This window comes from Pimephales promelas, chromosome 8 (genome assembly GCF_988280905.1).
Source record: "Pimephales promelas chromosome 8, fPimPro1.hap1.1, whole genome shotgun sequence".
Classification (NCBI taxonomy): domain Eukaryota; kingdom Metazoa; phylum Chordata; class Actinopteri; order Cypriniformes; family Leuciscidae; genus Pimephales; species Pimephales promelas.
The window spans coordinates 6866347-6885040 of NC_142776.1; the positions used below are offsets into that span (position 1 = coordinate 6866347).

The 18694-nt window shown below is 40.0% G+C and overlaps 1 protein-coding gene across 1 annotated transcript in view; it reads left to right on the forward strand.

Annotated features, from left to right (window-relative positions):
- The first annotated feature begins 2681 nt into the window (after nucleotides 1-2681).
- kalrnb (kalirin RhoGEF kinase b) overlaps nucleotides 2682-18694 on the forward strand; it is a 123669-nt gene continuing 107656 nt past the window's right edge. The window contains exon 1 of the mRNA XM_039689247.2: nucleotides 2682-3271. Coding sequence (XP_039545181.2) covers nucleotides 3202-3271 — 70 coding nt within the window. The 5' untranslated portion in view covers nucleotides 2682-3201. The remainder of the gene's footprint in view (nucleotides 3272-18694) is intronic.

Genomic DNA, 18694 nt, shown 5'->3' on the forward strand with positions numbered 1-18694 from the left:
AGAGGAGGTTTCAGTCTGTTCTCTTCCTCTTGTTATCCCATTAAATACTCATCCCAAACACACTTAGGACTACTGATGAAATCAGACACCTCATCGTGCCATTATATGCCTTCCTGTGATGAAAGAAATTAGAGATAAATCGATTTATGTGGACAAAAATAGTCAGGGTTCAGGTAGGCTACATATACGTATTATAGTTAGCTTGTTTATAATGTTATCTGTATCATTGATATCTGTAAAATACACTTTCTTTACTTTTTGTGTTTTAAAAAAAAACTTTAAATAATTCAAATTATTTAATTCTCATTTATGCATCCAGGTAAAAGAGTGCCATGTCATTGCATTTAATTCTCAAGACCTCTCTGTCCACTTTCACTTTTGGCAGACAGATGCACCGTACAGGTCAGAGGTCACAGAACATCTCAAATGGCAAACATGTAGGTGAGCTGATCATCGTTCAGTATAAACCATACATGAGCCACGAACATCTTTATAAAAACAAAAGCAATTAACAACAATAGCATTTTGCAGACAATCATCACTTCAGTCAAATGATTGAATTTTATGTAAAACATAAATTCTGTCTAGAATATGATCTGTGAAAGCACAGCAGTGAAATGTTCAGGTTTGAGATTCACAAAATCAGAAATGGTGTGCAGGGGTTTCCCTTGATCAGCGCTCTCTAAAGTACCTCAAGAATTATAATTTGTTCTTATAAATGTTTGATGACTTATATCGATTTGTATTCTGCTTTCTCAGCAGGTTAAATAAATCTACATTAAAGTGATGTGAAGCTGTTTGTTTTGATCCACACAGCGCTGCCCACTCAGTGATGTTCTCCAGATGATTTGATGATCACCTTTGGTGCAGTGACCAACAAGAATAAACAATCAACAATCAGGTTAATTTAAATAAGCAGCACCATTATAGATATAAAGTCTTGCTAAACACTGCGTGCTTTGTTGAATTCAATGGCTGTTTGTTTCAGACAAAATACTGAATAAAAACTAGCTTACTGTATGTATTTTTGTAAGAAGCTGAGACCTCTATGACACCCCATTTCCTCAAGAGGGCGCCATTTCACCATTCTTTTTCTAGCCTCAATCTCTCTAAGAAAACATTTCTCAGTCATTGAATTTAAGTTATGCACTAGAATGATTAATCATTTTAATGTTATCGTATGCAAGTCATACTGTGGTAACACAATCAAAAAGTATGCAATCATTTGTTTTCGCAGATGTTAAATTCACCCATGTGCAAAATCTGAATCACAGGAAGGACTAAATTTCCTGGTTAGAGTCGACAGGGCTATTTAACTTCCAGAAACAACACAATTGTGTCCACGTTCAAGCATACTTTTGATTTGTAAATAAACATTCTCATTCATAAGGGGGTGTGGTGATCGACAGTAGCCGTGCTGATGGCAAATTCTCACACACACAAAAAATAATATTGTAATATACTTAGACCATACTGAGAATGTTTAACACGATACAATAAGGTACTTTACTAATCATTACTATAGTATTTTTTTCTTTCTTCATAGGTAGACAGGTTAGTTCAGTTCCATAGATTAGAACAGGTGTTCTGACGATTCATGCTACCCATCGAGATTTGCTTCTTACCGGTTATGCGCATGTGCAGACTCACAGTTTTGTTTTTGTTTTTTTAACAAAAGGTACATTTTCCTGTTATAATGTATAATTTCCCTTTAAAAAAAGTTTCAGGTACTATCAGGAAAGGAAAGGTGTACTTTGACAAATCAAAGATGAATATTTTATGATAATTTTTAAATTTAAAAATAAAAACAGTAGTCTACAGTATACAGTAGCTACTCATAACTTAGAATTGTATTATAATTTGATTGTCTGTGACTGTCATTCCAGGAACGCGACATCACTCGGACGTTTAATTGCGTGTTTGTTTGCGAAGTGGGAAGCTTTTTAGCGTTTGGAGTTGTGCGGTTTTGCATTTCTATGGTTTCTAAAAGTTATAACACGAACTTCACGAAGGCTACACGCGTTTGGTGAAGGGTTTCTCTCAGCAGCAAGCAGAGAGTGGAAAGTGGAAAACCTGGAGTGGATCTCGAGCTGGAGAGTGATAACAGAACGCGCTCGCTTTGTGCTTTCATGTGTGCTTTGAGCAGATCTGTGGCTCCGCTCCACTCATATATGTACTCCAGAACAGTTTTCGTTTCTTTTTTTGCAACCATTTTCGTTTGTTACCTAAAAGTACCATGAAAAGTACAAATAAACTAGCGTTTTTTCTAAAATGCAAGTTAATTTGATATTTATTATTATTAATGTAATAATTAAAACATCCATTCGTATGCTAAATATTAAGCAAAAACATACTGTTGTAGGCTACTGATAATAATAATTTAAATAATATTAGTTAATATTCAGCGAAAAAATAACCATTTAAAGAACTGCTGCAAATAATTTTTTAATATAAAAGAGGTTCCAATGAGAACAGACAGCGATTCATTGACTCTAATTAGTAAGCATCCCTTAAAAAGGACCGTATGGTGATGGTAGGGGTTCTCCGGCCTCTTGAAAAATACACACCCCCCATTATTAGGAAGCGCTTGAGCGCATCAGGGGGACAGATTGGTCCAGTTCTCCAGTCAGGCTGCACAATAAAGAACCCTCGCGTGAACGATTGTATAGGCTAACTCTAACGTTACATTACAATATGCGTTACATTAGCAGCATTGTTTAATAGTGGGAGGCAAATGCGGTTCGTTCGGTCAGTGTTACGTGGAGCGCTGCCTTATATCCACTGGGTTGTGCGAGACATCGAACGAATGGAGGAATATACTACGGGTGGAGGAGGAACGAATGAATAAGGGATTTAAAAAAAGCTGCATTAACATTGCACGCGCGTTTTTTACGACTCTCTCTCTCTCTCTCTCCCCCCCCCCCCCCTCTCTCTCTCTATCGGGGTTCCCCCAGCCAGCAGTTGTCTTGCAGAGGCGGGGAGGCTTTAAACAATAGCGCCCGGTGGAGCGCTGGATAAAGTATCGCTGAGCGCAGAACCTCCGGCATCATCATCATCACCATCATCATCATTCACTACTACGAGCGTTCACCAATGGAGACGGCCACGCGCTCTAGTGTTCTTCACACATAGATTGCAAAGATCCGTAGGTGTAAAATCTGACCATCATCCTAATCATCATCCGTGGAAACATATTCTGCAATGATGAATTCTGCCGAGGCGGCTGAGGAGGGACCGAACGATGCAGATACGGAGCCTTTTTTCAAAACAGGTAGTTTTATTATATGCTTTTGTGACTATGGATGTCAGTGAGTTTCTTTTACTTACTAGGTGCAGCCATCCGTGCATACACCTTGAGGTTGCATTACTGAGTTAAACAGGATAGAAGATGTCTAAATGGCATCCTTTAGAGGTTTGGATATGCATCACATATGCATGGACATTGCATACATTGTAGAGCCTGCAGTGCATATGTGTGATAACTGCCATATTCCTCAAAAGCCAGAGTGTGATGTTCATATAGCAGTGATTTTTACTGGCACGTTCAACGCCCTTATATTTGTGTGTCTGGGTTATTGTGCACAAGACAAGAGCAAGGAATTCCCTGTAAATAGGATACTTCTTCACCTGTCACTTTTTCTCACACCTTCAACACATTCTCTAATTACGTTACTATCACCTCCGGACGCGCCGGGGATCGCGCAGCGCGGCGCCGCGGCGGGCGCGGGAGTGGCTCAGCCTTTTGTCGGTCGTGACATTGATTCATGTTTCAGTGCCTGAAGCCTGTTGATTCATACAAACAGCATATAGTCTCAGTACTGTACTTCCTTTACACGAGAAACAGAAAGGCTTTTTAATGTGAGAATGGGAACCGTTTTCTGGCTTGGAGAGAGTAGAAAGGCATACTCGTCTGCATCCATTGCTAATGTCAACCCTGACACCTCCACCAGTTGTGGTTCAGTAATTTTATTCACTTTTATTTACTAGACACTTACCAGAGCATGAACTGTAACCCTTAAAACTGACCCACTTCTGGTTTGCCTGACAACATAAGCCATTAATGCACAGCTTCTCTGTGTTGGAATGTGAACATGCATCTATGTAGGCTGTATGCCCTCATATATGTTGTGCACATGCTGTTTTATGAATACAAATGTCATGTGTTGTTCACATCTAAACTTATCTGCCACAGACAGCGTTTGTTTATGTGAAGTCCATACACTGACATCAGCGTCTGCACATCATTCCAATACTTCTGTCATTTTGCAATTTAGATAATTATTAGATCAGACCTGGCTGATCATTTGTGGATTTTGTGTAGAATTTAGGGGACTCTGGGGCTAGTTGTCACACTGTGAATATTTATTATATTTATACATGCTCAAAGTCTTGCTATTGATCATTTCCGTCATTGTTGGACAGGTAAAAATATACAGTTAATTTGACCCACTTTGACCCACATTTGTGATTGTATGAGTTGCAGTTGAAATTATTTGATAAAAATTGTCACAATGACAACCTGCTCTTAAACTAGAATATTATGGGCTGTTGTTCAGCATATTTTAAACTGAATTATTAAGCTAAAAATGTTCTATTGGAATTTTAGTTGAGAAGATGAATGTTCATGTCTTATTGTTCTTGTCTTGTTTTCCTTTACAAATATTTGAATGTTCATTTCATGTGTAAATGGTGCTTTTCACCATACATATTTCGAAGCGTGCTTTACAGAAAAATACACGTTTCAAATCAAGCCAAAGTGACTGGAGATATTAAGTTTTGATGAACAAATATAGATAGGCCTAAATATAATCCTGAAACATTTATCAAAATTAATTGAGTTTATACTTAAAACCCCCCAAAAAACATATCTGTCATTCATTAAGAAAACTATATTTTTTTTTCTTGTTTTAAGCATAAACTCACAGAAAAATACATTTGATCTTGTGTCGTTTTGCTTATTAAGTAAATGTATCTCAGTTTAAGAATGCGTAATGTAGATGTTTGTCCTGGAAAACAAGACAAAAATGCTGAGTGAGAAACTCATTTTAATTTAAGACAATTTCAGTTTCAAAGCAACCACTGCTAGAATCAGGCATTCGTGTAATAGGACTTTTGACTCAAAAGCCTTAAGTTGCTCAGTATAGCCCTTTAGACTGCTACTGTCAGTCTGTCTCTATGATATCTCATTTAGCAGGTGTGTGCAGTGCAAATTCTGTTTGTCTTCACCCTGTGATTCCTCCTATGATGGAGATTCACCGGCACGTCCCTCCCACACCCCCTGTGCTGTTATCCAACATATTCATAGTCTAATAGTGCCTGTATTTCTGGTCTCTTCATCGGATTAGCATGATCACACTGGGTGGGATAATCATGCACAGGATTGGTCGTCTGGGAATCAGGTTGTCCCTTGTCCGCAAGGATGTCAGACACTGTGAGAGGGCAGCAGAGACAGACACCGCTGTGCCAATGTGGGAGATCACAATCACTGTGTGGGGACGAGCGTCTCGGTCATGCACAGCATCCCTGCAGATGCTCATCTTGTTTGAGGTGTAAGAGGAAGGCAGAATGAAACAGAGACTGGATGTTTATGAACATTAATATTCTCATAGATAGATAGATAGATAGATAGATAGATAGATAGATAGATAGATAGATAGATAGATAGATAGATAGATAGATAGATAGATAGATAGATAGATAGATAGATAGATAGATAGATAGATAGATAGATAGATAGATAGATAGATAGTAAAAAATAAAACCGTAATTTTTACGGTAAAAAAAACGGTAGCAACGTTATAGAGACTTAACTTAAAATTTACAGTAATAAACCGTATGTCATTATCTGATATGGGCTGTGCAAAGATTAATTGCAATTAATCGCATCCAAAATAAAAGTTTGTGTTTACATATTATACTGTATTTGTGTGTGCTGTGTATAATTATTTTGTATATATAAATACACACACATGCATGTATATATTTAAGAAAATGTGTTATTCATATATAAAATATATTTTTTATATATATATATATATACAAAATAATTATACACAGCACACACAAGTATTATGTAAACACAAACTTTTATTTTGGATGCGATTAATCACAATTAATCTTTGCAAAGCCCTATCTGATATAATGTTAACTTAACAATCTATTGTAGTATTGATATCTGTAGTATTGATATTGACACCATCATGGTAACACACATGAAATAATAATAAAAAAAATGCAATAAACATTAATTTAACAACATTAAATGTTACATAAAACCCTAATGTACACAACTGATTAGAAAAAAAAAACAAGTAAACTATGAGGATACATAGTTATTTAAAAGAAAAATACATAAAAAAGTGAAGTGTCACATGGAATTGTGGGAATGTCAATTACGTTTTTTTTTTCACTGTAAATTATACAACGAGTTGTTCTTTTTCACTTTCAAAAATGGTATTTTACAGTATAATTAAATATGAGTACCCATGGATTATTTACGGTATATAGTATAGAAACTATAGTATGGAAACCGTATAGTAAAGGTATTTTACCGTTAAATTCAACATTCATTTATACATAGATAGATACATAGATGAACATAATGCAAAAAAAATCGGTGCTATTTGTAATTATATAAGTCTGCAAATAAGTTGATTTATTTCAAAGTAATTGAATATGGTCAATGCCCAGAGTAACTGGGGTTGACAGAGAGTTGGCCTAAAAACCAAGAAGGTCCCTTGTGTATTATAGCTGGAATAAATTTAAGCTGCTTAGCTTGTGGGTTTCTCTTGCTTAGGCTATGGCCAAAATGTTACGCTTGTCTGTAGTGTGGTCAAACCACAGTCTCCTTTCTGATAATATAGGCCAATGAAATCATAGTCAAAAATATATTTTTTAGAAAGTATCACAGGACTCGTAAGCCTAGATGTGTACTGTATGTGTGGTCATATGTGAGGACGATATTTATCTCTCAATACAATGATTACATAATGATTCCTAATCCTTTAAATGGCTATTATGCTTCTTTTGGTTTGTGCTTTGCATAATTTACTTGCAGAAAGTAATAAACCATAGAGTTTTGACATTTAAAGTTTGAGATTTGCCAGAGAACAAATGTTCACAGATCATTGTGAAGTAAATTCTTAGCTCCAACACTCAGATTTGAAAGAAACATATTTTGTACTGTGAAGCAAACAGCTGTTGAATTTATGACTGCTCTTATAATATGTTCATACATTCAAAGTTCATAGATAAAGAGTTTTTCCATTTTCTGTTGGGCACAAATCAGATTAAAAACTGTCAAAATGTAATAGCTGCACTTGAAAACAGGAAAAAACTGTAAAAAAAAAAAAAATTACAGTAAAAACCTGTTAATTGGTTGATTTGCAAGCTACCTTAAAAACACACAGTCAATAACCAGGAACAGAGCAGAATAAATCCTTAGGAAAAGCAACCAACATGCCGCCAAGTAGGAGGAAAAGATCTGACAAAGAACACATAAAACACATGGGTTTAAATACACAAAGGCTACCAACATAGGACACAGATGGGAACAATCAAGTCTAATGAATGGGGAACCAATCAACAAAAGGACTACAAAAAATGGCACAGAACAGGAAATTAGATAAAAGTCCACAATAGACAGGGGAACACAGACTATGTCATGATCATGACACTAACTTACACTAAAATGGTTTAACATTGCATTGTATGTCATTTTACTGTAAAATACTGTCAAATTTATGCAAGTAAAAGGACATTACAAAAGGGCCAATAATATTTTATACAAATATTATTGCAAAAAATAACATATAATTAGTAATATAAATAATTTGTCTCATTTTTGTAATCAATAATGTTCATTCGAATGTTTTGTGTAATATTTTACGTTATTTAGTGAATGTTTATTGCGTTATTTTAGTGCTGTGTGTTACCCTGACGGTATTTGACCTTGTGCGAGTATTGGCCGTGTTTTGTAGACAGACACGTATGCTGAATATCATGTGGCTTACTGTTGTACCAACTGTATTATCAATGGTGGTCAGTACATTTAAAGGTAAAAAAGCAGATTTTGGTACTTCAAGTAAATTTGAAAATGAACAAACATGACTACAGTTATAAGTTTGTATATTTATGCTATCCTGCAATATCTGAAAACAAAACAAAACAGTTTTTCCGTGGTCACGTTCTTGCAACCAAAGATAGCCTGTGATCATTTTCCGACAGTGTCAGAAATTTAGCATGATCATCTCTCAGTGTGTTTGCTGCTGTGACCTACATCTACTGACTAGCCAATAAAAAGGCAACATGAAATGGCTCTAAAACAAAACGACTCACCTCAAGCTCCATTTGTAAGATTGTCGTGCCAAGTTGGCCTCTTTTCCCTAGCCATGACCGCATCCGTATTCTCTTCTTTCGCTTCCGCCTCTTTTTTTTTATCACACATACAAACCACAATTGCCAAAGTGTGATTTATCTTGAGCTGTGTCTGAAACCGCTCACTCGTTCACTCATTCACTAATCCCTATATAGTGTATGGCATTTGAGTGCACTATATCTGCAAGGAGTGAACGAGATGAAGTGAGTGAATTCGGACGCTGACGTTTACACTGTGCGTCGGAGAGTTGGAGCTGTCGCAGAAAAGGCTTCGTCACGCGTACTGATAAAACTTATCTTATCTTACATTACCTACTTTATAAAATAATATTAACAACAATAACAATCATAATGACTTTATTTTGTAATTATACCTCCGTGCCAGCTTTGTAGTTTCATCGACTGAAATTGTACATCAACTCTCACGTTCACAGATGACGTGTTGTCGAGCGCCCTCCGGCGACCGTTATTATGTTCAAAACGACGATTAACGGATATTTTTCAAATCCTCCACTGGATGTAATGTAATCTCTGGTTTAAACTTGCTCGCGCCGAACTTTCATGCGCGCTCAGTTCTCTCCGCATTGGATTGTGGGAAATAGGGCTTCAGCGAGTGTACATCGAATGTACACTCGAATTCAGAGAGGATTGTGGGTAAAAGTAGTGAAGAATGTAGGGAATGATGTCGTTCACTCAGAATTCGGACACCACTACAAAATGGCCGACACCCGATATAGTGCACTATATAGTGGATAGGGAGCGATTTCAGACACAGCTTTGGTCTATTTGTTTACCACTTGCTCTTGCTAATGGTGTTTTATCCTTCTATACCTAACTTGTGTCGGTTCAATAGCTGTCATCATCGTAGAGTCTACATACATGTCATACCCAAATGTTGTACAGTGTGATTTGTAATGATCTCATAAGATTGCCGAAATCTCTCAATCTTAAACAGGCATTAATTAGGGAGTTTATGGTCGTGGCTAGGGTGTTTCAAGGTGGTTGCTTACGTACTTCGGCCAGCAGCCATATCACCCTGTGTAGCCCAAGACTGGTTGCCCACTGAAGCTAAGCAGGGCTGAGCCTGGAGATCTTCTGGGAAGACCAGGTTGCTACTGGAAGAGGTGTTAGTGAGGCCAGCAGTGGGCGCTCACCCTGTGGTCTGTGGTGGTCCTAACGACCCAGTAAAGTGACGGGGACACTATACTGTCAAAGAGCACCGTCCTTCAGATGAGACGTTAAACCGAGACTCTCTGTGGTCACAAAAAATCCCAGGATGTCTTTCGAAAGAGTAGGGGTATAACCCCGGCTTCCGGGCCAAATTTGTCCAGTGGCCTCTGTCCATCATGGCCTCCTAATCATCCCCATATACAGTATATATACCAATTGGCTTCAGCACTCTGTCTCCTCTCCACCAGTAAGCTGGTGTGTGGTGGGCATTCTGGCTCAATATGGCTGCCGTCACATCATCCAGGTGAATGCTGCCTTTTGGTGGTGGTTGAAGAGATTCCCCCTTCTATGTAAAGCCCTTTGAGTGCCGAGAAAAGCTAGCCTGGATGCCAGCCCGATCCCCGGCCACAATATGTTTTGGTCAGGAAGTTCAGTCTTTCAGTATTTATGATCGGTTGAGAAATTGTCTGGCCAATTGCTAGGGCGGGCTTGTTGCGATGATGGACAGATGATCTGCAGTTATGTAATCATCACGTTATCAAAGAGCGCTTGGGTTGAACTGGTTTCCCTCAAAGTTGTCTGCAGCTGGAGCATGATTCTGCTATTGCGTCTGTTGTAAAAGAAATCGACAGCGCATTCATTTTAAAAGACGAACAGAGAACTGCAATCAAGGCATTTGTCGATGTGTCCTTCCTACGGGATTCGGCAAAAGTTTAATTTATCAGCTGGCTCCGATGGTCGCTAAGAAGATGGGACGCAATGAAAACCCTGTGGCCGTTGTGGTTTGAAGCAACACTCATTATTTTACTACTTCTTCCAGCGTGTGTGTAGTTGAGTTCTGTCGACAACTATGCAGCTCAACATACGTCACTTACTGCGTTGCTCTGATTGGTTGTAGGTCTATTCAATTGAGTGCAGAGGTTTTTTTTTCCTGGTTCGGTTAAGACACGCCTCATAATCAAAGCCCTATGGATCAGTATCAGACTCACATTCTGACTAGAATATGAGTATGACAAAGTCAGGCTAGGAAAAAGCACTATATAAGGCCCTGTTTACATGAGAACGCTCGCGGGTGAAAACTTAAAATATTTGATTGGATGTGCCTTTCGTTTACACGGCGACAGAGTTTTTGGGGCTTAAAACGCAAAAAAGTGAAACCACCCTCCAGAGTGGAAATCTTAAAAACGCTCCACCGCCACATTCCCGTATAAAGGGTAAAAACGCAAGTCTGCTTGACTGTGAAGGTTGTACGCAGGCGGGCGGACTTGGTGTTGTTGTATGGCAGTGCTTCACATCGCCACCTAGCCGCCTGGAGTGCATACTACATTGAATTTCACACACTTTTGCGTCACCATATGCACGCGGATTTCCCACCCAAAACGCTCGTCTAAACGCAGAATAAAAAGTGATAACGCAACGCCATTTTTGCGCTCTTTCTTCTGAATCGTTTCTGTGTAAACATAGCCCAAATGTAATGAATTTATTAATGAATTAATTACTGGACTGAGTCAAAAACAGCCCACATCCTATTCTCTATAATATTTGGGTTTCTAGATATTGGTCAATTGAAGTCCATGGGATTTTTTCATCTCCTAAGTAAAAATGTTGTCTGTTTACATAGAAATGTCCACTAATCACAGCATGTTTAATCTTGTTGACTAAATGACCTCAGTAAATTAGTCATTGTAAAATTTTCTTTCATTTTGGAATGAAATCCAGGATGTTTTGCTTGTGAATGTGTTCTGTGGAGACACATTGTTGAGGTTGTGGCCAGTCAACTAGAAAAAAAACCTCTGGATGTGTCATCACACATTGAACTAGAAAGCGTGTCTCCTCTTCCAAGAGTGCAATAACACACAAGTATGAAAATTAGTGGAGATAAGATGTCGTTTTCCGGGAAATCTGTTGGAACTTGATAATGACATGACCTTGGGGTCATATATCAATGTTGGACATTGAACATAATTCATTGAAAAGAAATTGAACAACGGGAAAATGAACGGCACGGTAAATAATTACTGGAGTTATAAGATAAAAGGAAAGAAATGAGCTGCTTACTGAACATATTTCACTGAGCACTGATTTGAAAAAGTGCAACTAGATCAAAACCACAACCTATCTTGTGTTACTGTGATCCCTGAACATATGGATTTTACAAGATGCAAGTGTTGCTCTCAACACCCATTCCACTCAGAAGATGACTGTGCTTAAAATTTGGTCTTCAGAGAGGCAAACTTACCACCACACACTTCATCCTCAGCAGGCCATTCTCCTGATAGAGGACAGGGGTTGCTGTAGCAACTGTTGCCAAGATTCCTGCTCAGGACTGGAGTTCTCTGAGCAGAATAGGTACATTCAGTGATTATGTTGGCCAGGACACAGTGAAATCAATTTCAGAAGTATTTTTGGATTATATCCATCAGGTCTAACTCGGTGGCACTTTTTCATTAGAATACTTTTACTTCCTGTCAGTTGTCATGTCATCACTGCACAAATTGAAATGTTTTCTGTAGATATTCTTGTTGGGAGTCCCAATCTATCAAGATTTTCTACAGAAAACATCTCAATTGGTGTAGTGATGACAAATGACATTAGGAAACAAATGATTAGGTGGTTGTGGTTTGCTATTGGTCAATCTCATGTGAGTGACAGGTTTTCATGCCCTTGTGCCAGTAAGCGCAGCACATCATCAGAGAAGAGATGTCGCTGCAAGAAGGTGGGAAAGTTATTTGGATTTAAGAAAACAAGGCGCACATGAATAAAAAATATTGTGTACCAGACAGTGCACAGATAAACCCATAAGGGGGGATGAACTGAGAAATCAAATTTTCCTTGAGGTTTTGACATCTACAATAAGAAGTCATCATATTATAAGAATATCCTGTAAGTTTCAGAACTGAAAACGTCCTTGTTAGTCCAATATAAGCTTTTATTGACACCAGCCTCAGCAAACGACTCATTTTTTTCAAAGTGGGGAATACTCTTAGAAGAAATGGTTCTATTTAGAACCAGAAATGGTTCCATCCCCCGCTTCATATATGGAACTCCAAAATGGTTCAATAAAGAACCATTTTTTTGGGTAAAAGGTTCTATTGGCCAAGTACGGAACCCCAGGGTTCTATATAGAACCCAGAGGAACCCTTTTTTAAGAGTGTATAGAACCTTTTAGGGGTTCCAAATACGTAGCACTGATAGAACCTTTTAAGGTTCTATATAGGACCTTTTCTTCTAAGAGTGTATGACGTCAAAGAGGATAAAACACCACCCCCGCAGAAGAAGATCAACGCCTACTTCAACACGTCCGGTTTAGCCCCGCCCACTGATTTGCGCATTACACGCATAGCTAAAGAACATAGATACCTACCTAGTGATACCTACAATCTTTCGTACCATGATAAACACCCTTTCTCATGCTAACATACATCATTCCTTCCTCCGTGTGAGATGCTAAAGTCGCAGTTACAAAACGCGTGACTGTCCCCCACCCTGCTCCTCTTTGTTTCCCCCGCATTGTCACTCATCATCTGACCGCACGACAACTGTCACCTACAATACCTGTAGTTATCGCAAGGCTAGTGACAGACGCAGGTTAAATTACGGGACATTTACGGGAAAATACTAATACGGGAGGACGACGCGAAGGAAGGGTAAAATAAAATACGGAACTATCCCGGCCAAAACAGGATACTTGACAGGTATGTTCATTTCACTGAGGATTGTTTTGTAAACAAGACTGGATTTGGTGCTGTGCCGTCTATATTGGATCTGACAGGAATGGTGCAACACACGGACTCTGGGTCGAACATGTATGGGCGAATCATTCCGGTTACCATTTTACAACATTGGACGTTTTCAAAACAATTTCCCCCTCATGCATCGAAGTTGACACTCATTATAATATGCAAAACTGTTATCCACTCACAGCAGTGGGCGTTTACTTCCAAGTCTTCAGTGCGAGACGGCCATAAAAACCGAGCATTTTTCAGCTAGGCTCAAAACTAGGGTACAAAATAGCCTATTACTTATTCATTTTCACAAGCAAACGTCATAAGTTGACCTCAGACAACATTATAATAAAATTTTAAAAGCCAGTTCATGACCCATTTAAGTTTTTATTCACATAAACACACATACAGTATATTTCACATATGGTGAAAACGGTATCTTGTGCCTGCTTCGCGCTTGAACACGTGCGCTTTTGAGCATCTGTGTTTGCCATTTGTGATGTGTACTATGTATGTGTGTAGATGTAAATAAAATCTATTCATCATATAAAGTGATCGTATCTCTTCAAAAGTCTTGGATTAAATTTGATGGATTTGTTTTATGACTCCTTTATGACATTTTTGGGTCTTCTAAGGTTTGGTTATGAACTTTCAATGGAGGGAAAGAAACCGCCAGGTTTCATTAAAATGTCCTAATTTGTGTTTTAAAGATTAAACAAAGTCTTGGAACAATACGAGGGCGAGTCAATTATGACAACATTTTTGGGTAAACTATCCCTTAATTTAAACATACTAAATATAAAAATAGTACACCGTATAATTGGTTGATTGTTGATAATGTAAGGTAGATTTTATTCCACATGCCATTAACCCAAAAACTGTTTGTGAAAATGGGAAAATATGAAATGTACATTGGACTAAAAAAAAAAGCCAAACCCATGGGACTTCATTTGAGAGGCCCACCACATACCGTTGTTATATCTATGTAATATTTCAAAGCCATCTGCCATTAAAAGATATTATCAGACGCTACTGGACTGTCTGATCACATTACACATTTCTGCTTTGAATCACAGGCTTTAGCGAGAGTGCGATGGATTTACACAAGTGTAATAGAGGTTATTTTTAGATATTTGTTGGAATGCTATTCATCTTAAAATATTAAGGCTGTTCATCTCCTCTGCTCACCAAGTTGTTGTTTGTTTGTTTTTTGTAGTTTATTTTCATTTATTTGATATTTGATGAGATGTTACAAGTAATAGTTTTTTAGTATTGTAGTCCATTTGTGGTGGTATTTCTAAGCACAAACAACTCTTCTGAAAATAGCCTCCTTTCCTCATTCAAACCTATATTCCCCTGAATAGCTGGGCACCTTTAAAATTGGGTTACATGAGATCATGGGCCAGTGTTATTGGACTGGGACCAGTTTCTGATCTCACAGCTTATACTTACACAATAGTTCATACTAACACCAAACCACAGCCAGAGCCAGTCATTGTTTTCTGACTTCCCAGGACTGTTAGGGCCATAAACGTAGCTTTACTGGCCTTGTCACTGTTCTTGGCGCCCTTGGCAGGATTCGATCCTGTGGGGCCATTTAGCAACTTTTTAGCTGGATTGGTTTCATTTAGGAATTGCAAAGAGCTGGCGATTTCCTGGTTCTTCTATGAACGTTGTGTTGCTGTTTATATGGATACACCCTGATCCTGTAACATGGGAAATTCACAAGCTTCATATCACACAACCCTCTCGTCAGGTTGAGTCTTGAGTGGGTGACGTTTCCTGCTCTGTGCTTTAATCGTGATTCTTTTGTTGAAGCAAAGTCTGCATCATCACATGCATGCTTAAACCTATACAATATGTTCCCCAGTGTACTCACTCATAAAACATGCAGGAAACAATGCATGCATGGCATCCTTATGAAATATGGATACAGGACTTTGTATGCAGTGGATAATTTCATGTCCTTTCATCTATCGTCTTACAAAGCTGTCAGTATCCAAAGATTGCAACGGTCTCTGGTAGTGCTGGCTAAAACAGCGATCCGGTATTTTCTATCTTATGAACACTGGGCTGTTTTTTGTTGTGTGCAAAATAAAGAAACTGTCTCAAATGCTGTAGGAATACATAATGCATGCGTTTAGGTGCTTCAGAGTTTAATTTTGAAACAACATGGTCGATCAAGTTTAATAATTAGTTGCATCCTAATTTGCATAGTTATATTATGCATGAAGTACTTTGCTGATGATGGAAAAGTACTGCTGAGTATGTGTGACAGACATATGTGCAATAAAAATTGACTATCTAGCTATATATCTTAGCATGTAGCTAAATTCATTATTGCATAACTTTTAGATTCATGCAATCTGTAACTGGTTTTTAAAAAATGCTATTTTAAATGCAGAAATACAATTGAAAAGGTTGAAAGAGAACACAATGAATTGCAATTGCAAAAAAAAATATTAAAATAAATTTTTACTAAATAGTTCAATGGTAATAAAAATGTGTAAAAAATGATGCTCTAACAGTTTAGCTTAGCAGCATGCTAATGTAAAACTCCATTGAAATCAGTTGTAAGCAGAGTCTACTTTGCTTTTTTTGTGAGGTGTACGGTGTTCCTACCTATACAGAGCATTACAAATCAGTCACATATCAGCTTGGATGCTGCTTTAGAAACAGTCTCACAGTAGGCAGCGAGGCAGCTCAGTAGGTTTTGGAACAGAGCCTCTTTTGTTGTGCAAGATGGTGTGGGCAATACTAGGCCAAAAAACATTCACATACTGTATGAACACTTTAAAATCCAAAGATATTATATAATCTGATTCTGGGCACATTTGATGTTAATGTATGATATTAACTAAATTTGAGACATCATTTAATAGACTATTAAGGATATGTAGGCCTATACAGTAGTATTTGAATCGAGTCAAGATGCAGCGTTGCTGTTGCATTTGTTTTTTTAATTAAACAATTAGCCTTGCAAGGTTTGCAAGGTATTACTCATATGGGGCTGCAAATAGCCTAAATACTGCAAGTTGTTTTTTTTGTCAAGACCTTTTCAAACACATCTTTCCTAAATACAGATAACAACTAATCTTTTTTTTCCACTAGAGAATAGAGATTTAAAAAAAAATACAATTATTCTGTATTCGAATTCGGTGTACTTTGGTTTGATGAAGTATATAAAACGTCTCGGTTACGTATGTAACCCTCGTTCCCTGAGTAGGGAACGGAGACGTTACGTCAGAAGTGACGGAGATTGGGGGTTTCGCATAGAAAGCCAATCCTCTTCGAGTATTAAAACACGAGCCAATGGCATGCAATGCCTTGGGGCTGCGGAAATTTGCATAGCGTACTCCGCCCTACTCCGTGAGTATAAAAGGAGGAAGTGAACGCAACCGCAGTATGTCTTCGCTGAGGAGCCAAGACTGAACTCGGCCTCTACCCAGCGATACAGCAGAAGTGGCAGGGAGACGTAACGTCTCCGTTCCCTACTCAGGGAACGAGGGTTACATACGTAACCGAGACGTTCCCTATCGTAGTCACTTCGAGTTACGTCAGAAGTGACGGAGATTGGGGGTCTGTGCCATCACGCCATCTTCAAGCTGTCTTCCAGTGCCCTGCGAAAGACTGAACCCCCGAGCCTTACCTCTTTTTTTTTTTTTTTTTTTGGGGATCCGACTTTGACACAGGATTACCAAGGTACACTGGGAACATATCCCGAAGGGGACATGCTACCAGCTGCCTACCGAAGGGAGGACTTAAGAATACACATATGGCCACATAGGAACGCATATGGAACACTGGAGTACCAACCGCAGGTGGCTACTGATTTAAACTCCAGGGGTGGCAGATGGCTTGCCAAGGGAAGACACATGCTCAGAGAGGCTTACAGTGGATAATACACATGAGACGGTTACCATGGGGAACCGTGCGCATGGAGGCACCTAGCTAGCATCCAGAGCAACGCAGTGGTGCCCGCATCGTCGGTGCTGGAGGACTCAAGACTTCAATGGAAGAACTGAGGAAATATCGCACTTATCCAGTCCGGGGAGTGGAGTGGCGAGCAAGCGAAGACACCTGAGCGGATCCAGAACTGGCCGAAACGAGTACGTGAGAGGATACCGGCTCAATTCGCAGATTATAGAATCTGGCGAAGGTGTTGGGTGTCGCCCAGCCTGCAGCTCTGCAGATGTCTGTTAGCGAGGCGCCGTGCGCTAAAGCCCAAGAGGAGGCTACACTCCGAGTGGAATGGGCCGTCACACCAAGGGGGCACGGAAGGCCTTGCTGCTGGTAAGACAAAGCAATGGCATCCACTATCCAGTGGGACAGCCGTTGCTTTGAGAGAGCCCTTCCCTTCTGGCTCCCCCCATGACAGACAAAGAGCTGGTCTGAGGTCCTGAAACACTGCGTTCTGTCGACATAGGTGCGGAGAGCACGTACCGGACAGAGCAGTGCCAAGGCTGGGTCTGCCTCCTCCAGGGGCAGCGCTTGCAGGTTCACCACCAGGTCCCGTAGGAACCTTGGGCATATATCCAGGCCGGGGTCTCAGGAATACGTGAGAGTAAGCCGGCCCGAACTCCAGGCACACTTCGTCAACAGAGAGTGCGTGCAGGTCCCTTACTCTCCTGATGGATACCAATGCAATCAGGAGTGCTGTCACATAGGACAGGGCAAAACTCTACCGACTGCAAAGGCTCCAGGGGAGGCCTCTGCAGAGCACCCAGGTCTACTGAGAGGTCCCCAGAGGGCAGGAGGGGAGGGAGGCGGATTTAGCCCCCTCACTCCCCTCAGGAACCTGATGACCAGGTCATGCTTCCCATAGACTTACCTTTCACTGCATCATGAGACGCGGCAATGGCCGCGACATAATCCAAAGGGTGGAGGGCGACAGCCTGCGCTACAACCCCTCTTGCAGGAAGGAAGCATGACTCCGATCGAACATCTCCGGGGGTCTTCTCAGCGAGAAGACACCAATTGACGAAGAGGTTTCACTTCAACGCATAAAGGTGTCACGTGGACGACGCTCTTGCGGAAGTGATGGTTGCCGCCACCGCAGGTGGCAGCGAACTCAAACCTGCCTCGTCCCGTCCTGGAGCCACACGTGCAGCCTCCAAGATCGGGACGAGGGTGCCACAGAGTGCCCCGTCTCTGAGAGAGTAGGTCCGGTCTCAGAGGAATAGGCCAAGGAGGTGCTGTCGCGAGGAGCAAGAGTTCGGAGAACCACGTCTTGGTGGGCCAGTAGGGGGCTACCAGCAAGACCTGCTCCTCGTCCTCCTTGATCTTGCACAACACCCGTGCAAGGAGGCTCACTGGGGGAACGCACACTGTCCAGGAACCGGCGGCTGCATGCCCATTGCACATGGCACCCCAACCCGTGGTAGACGCATCCGTGGAGACAACGAGATGCCTGGAAACTCGCT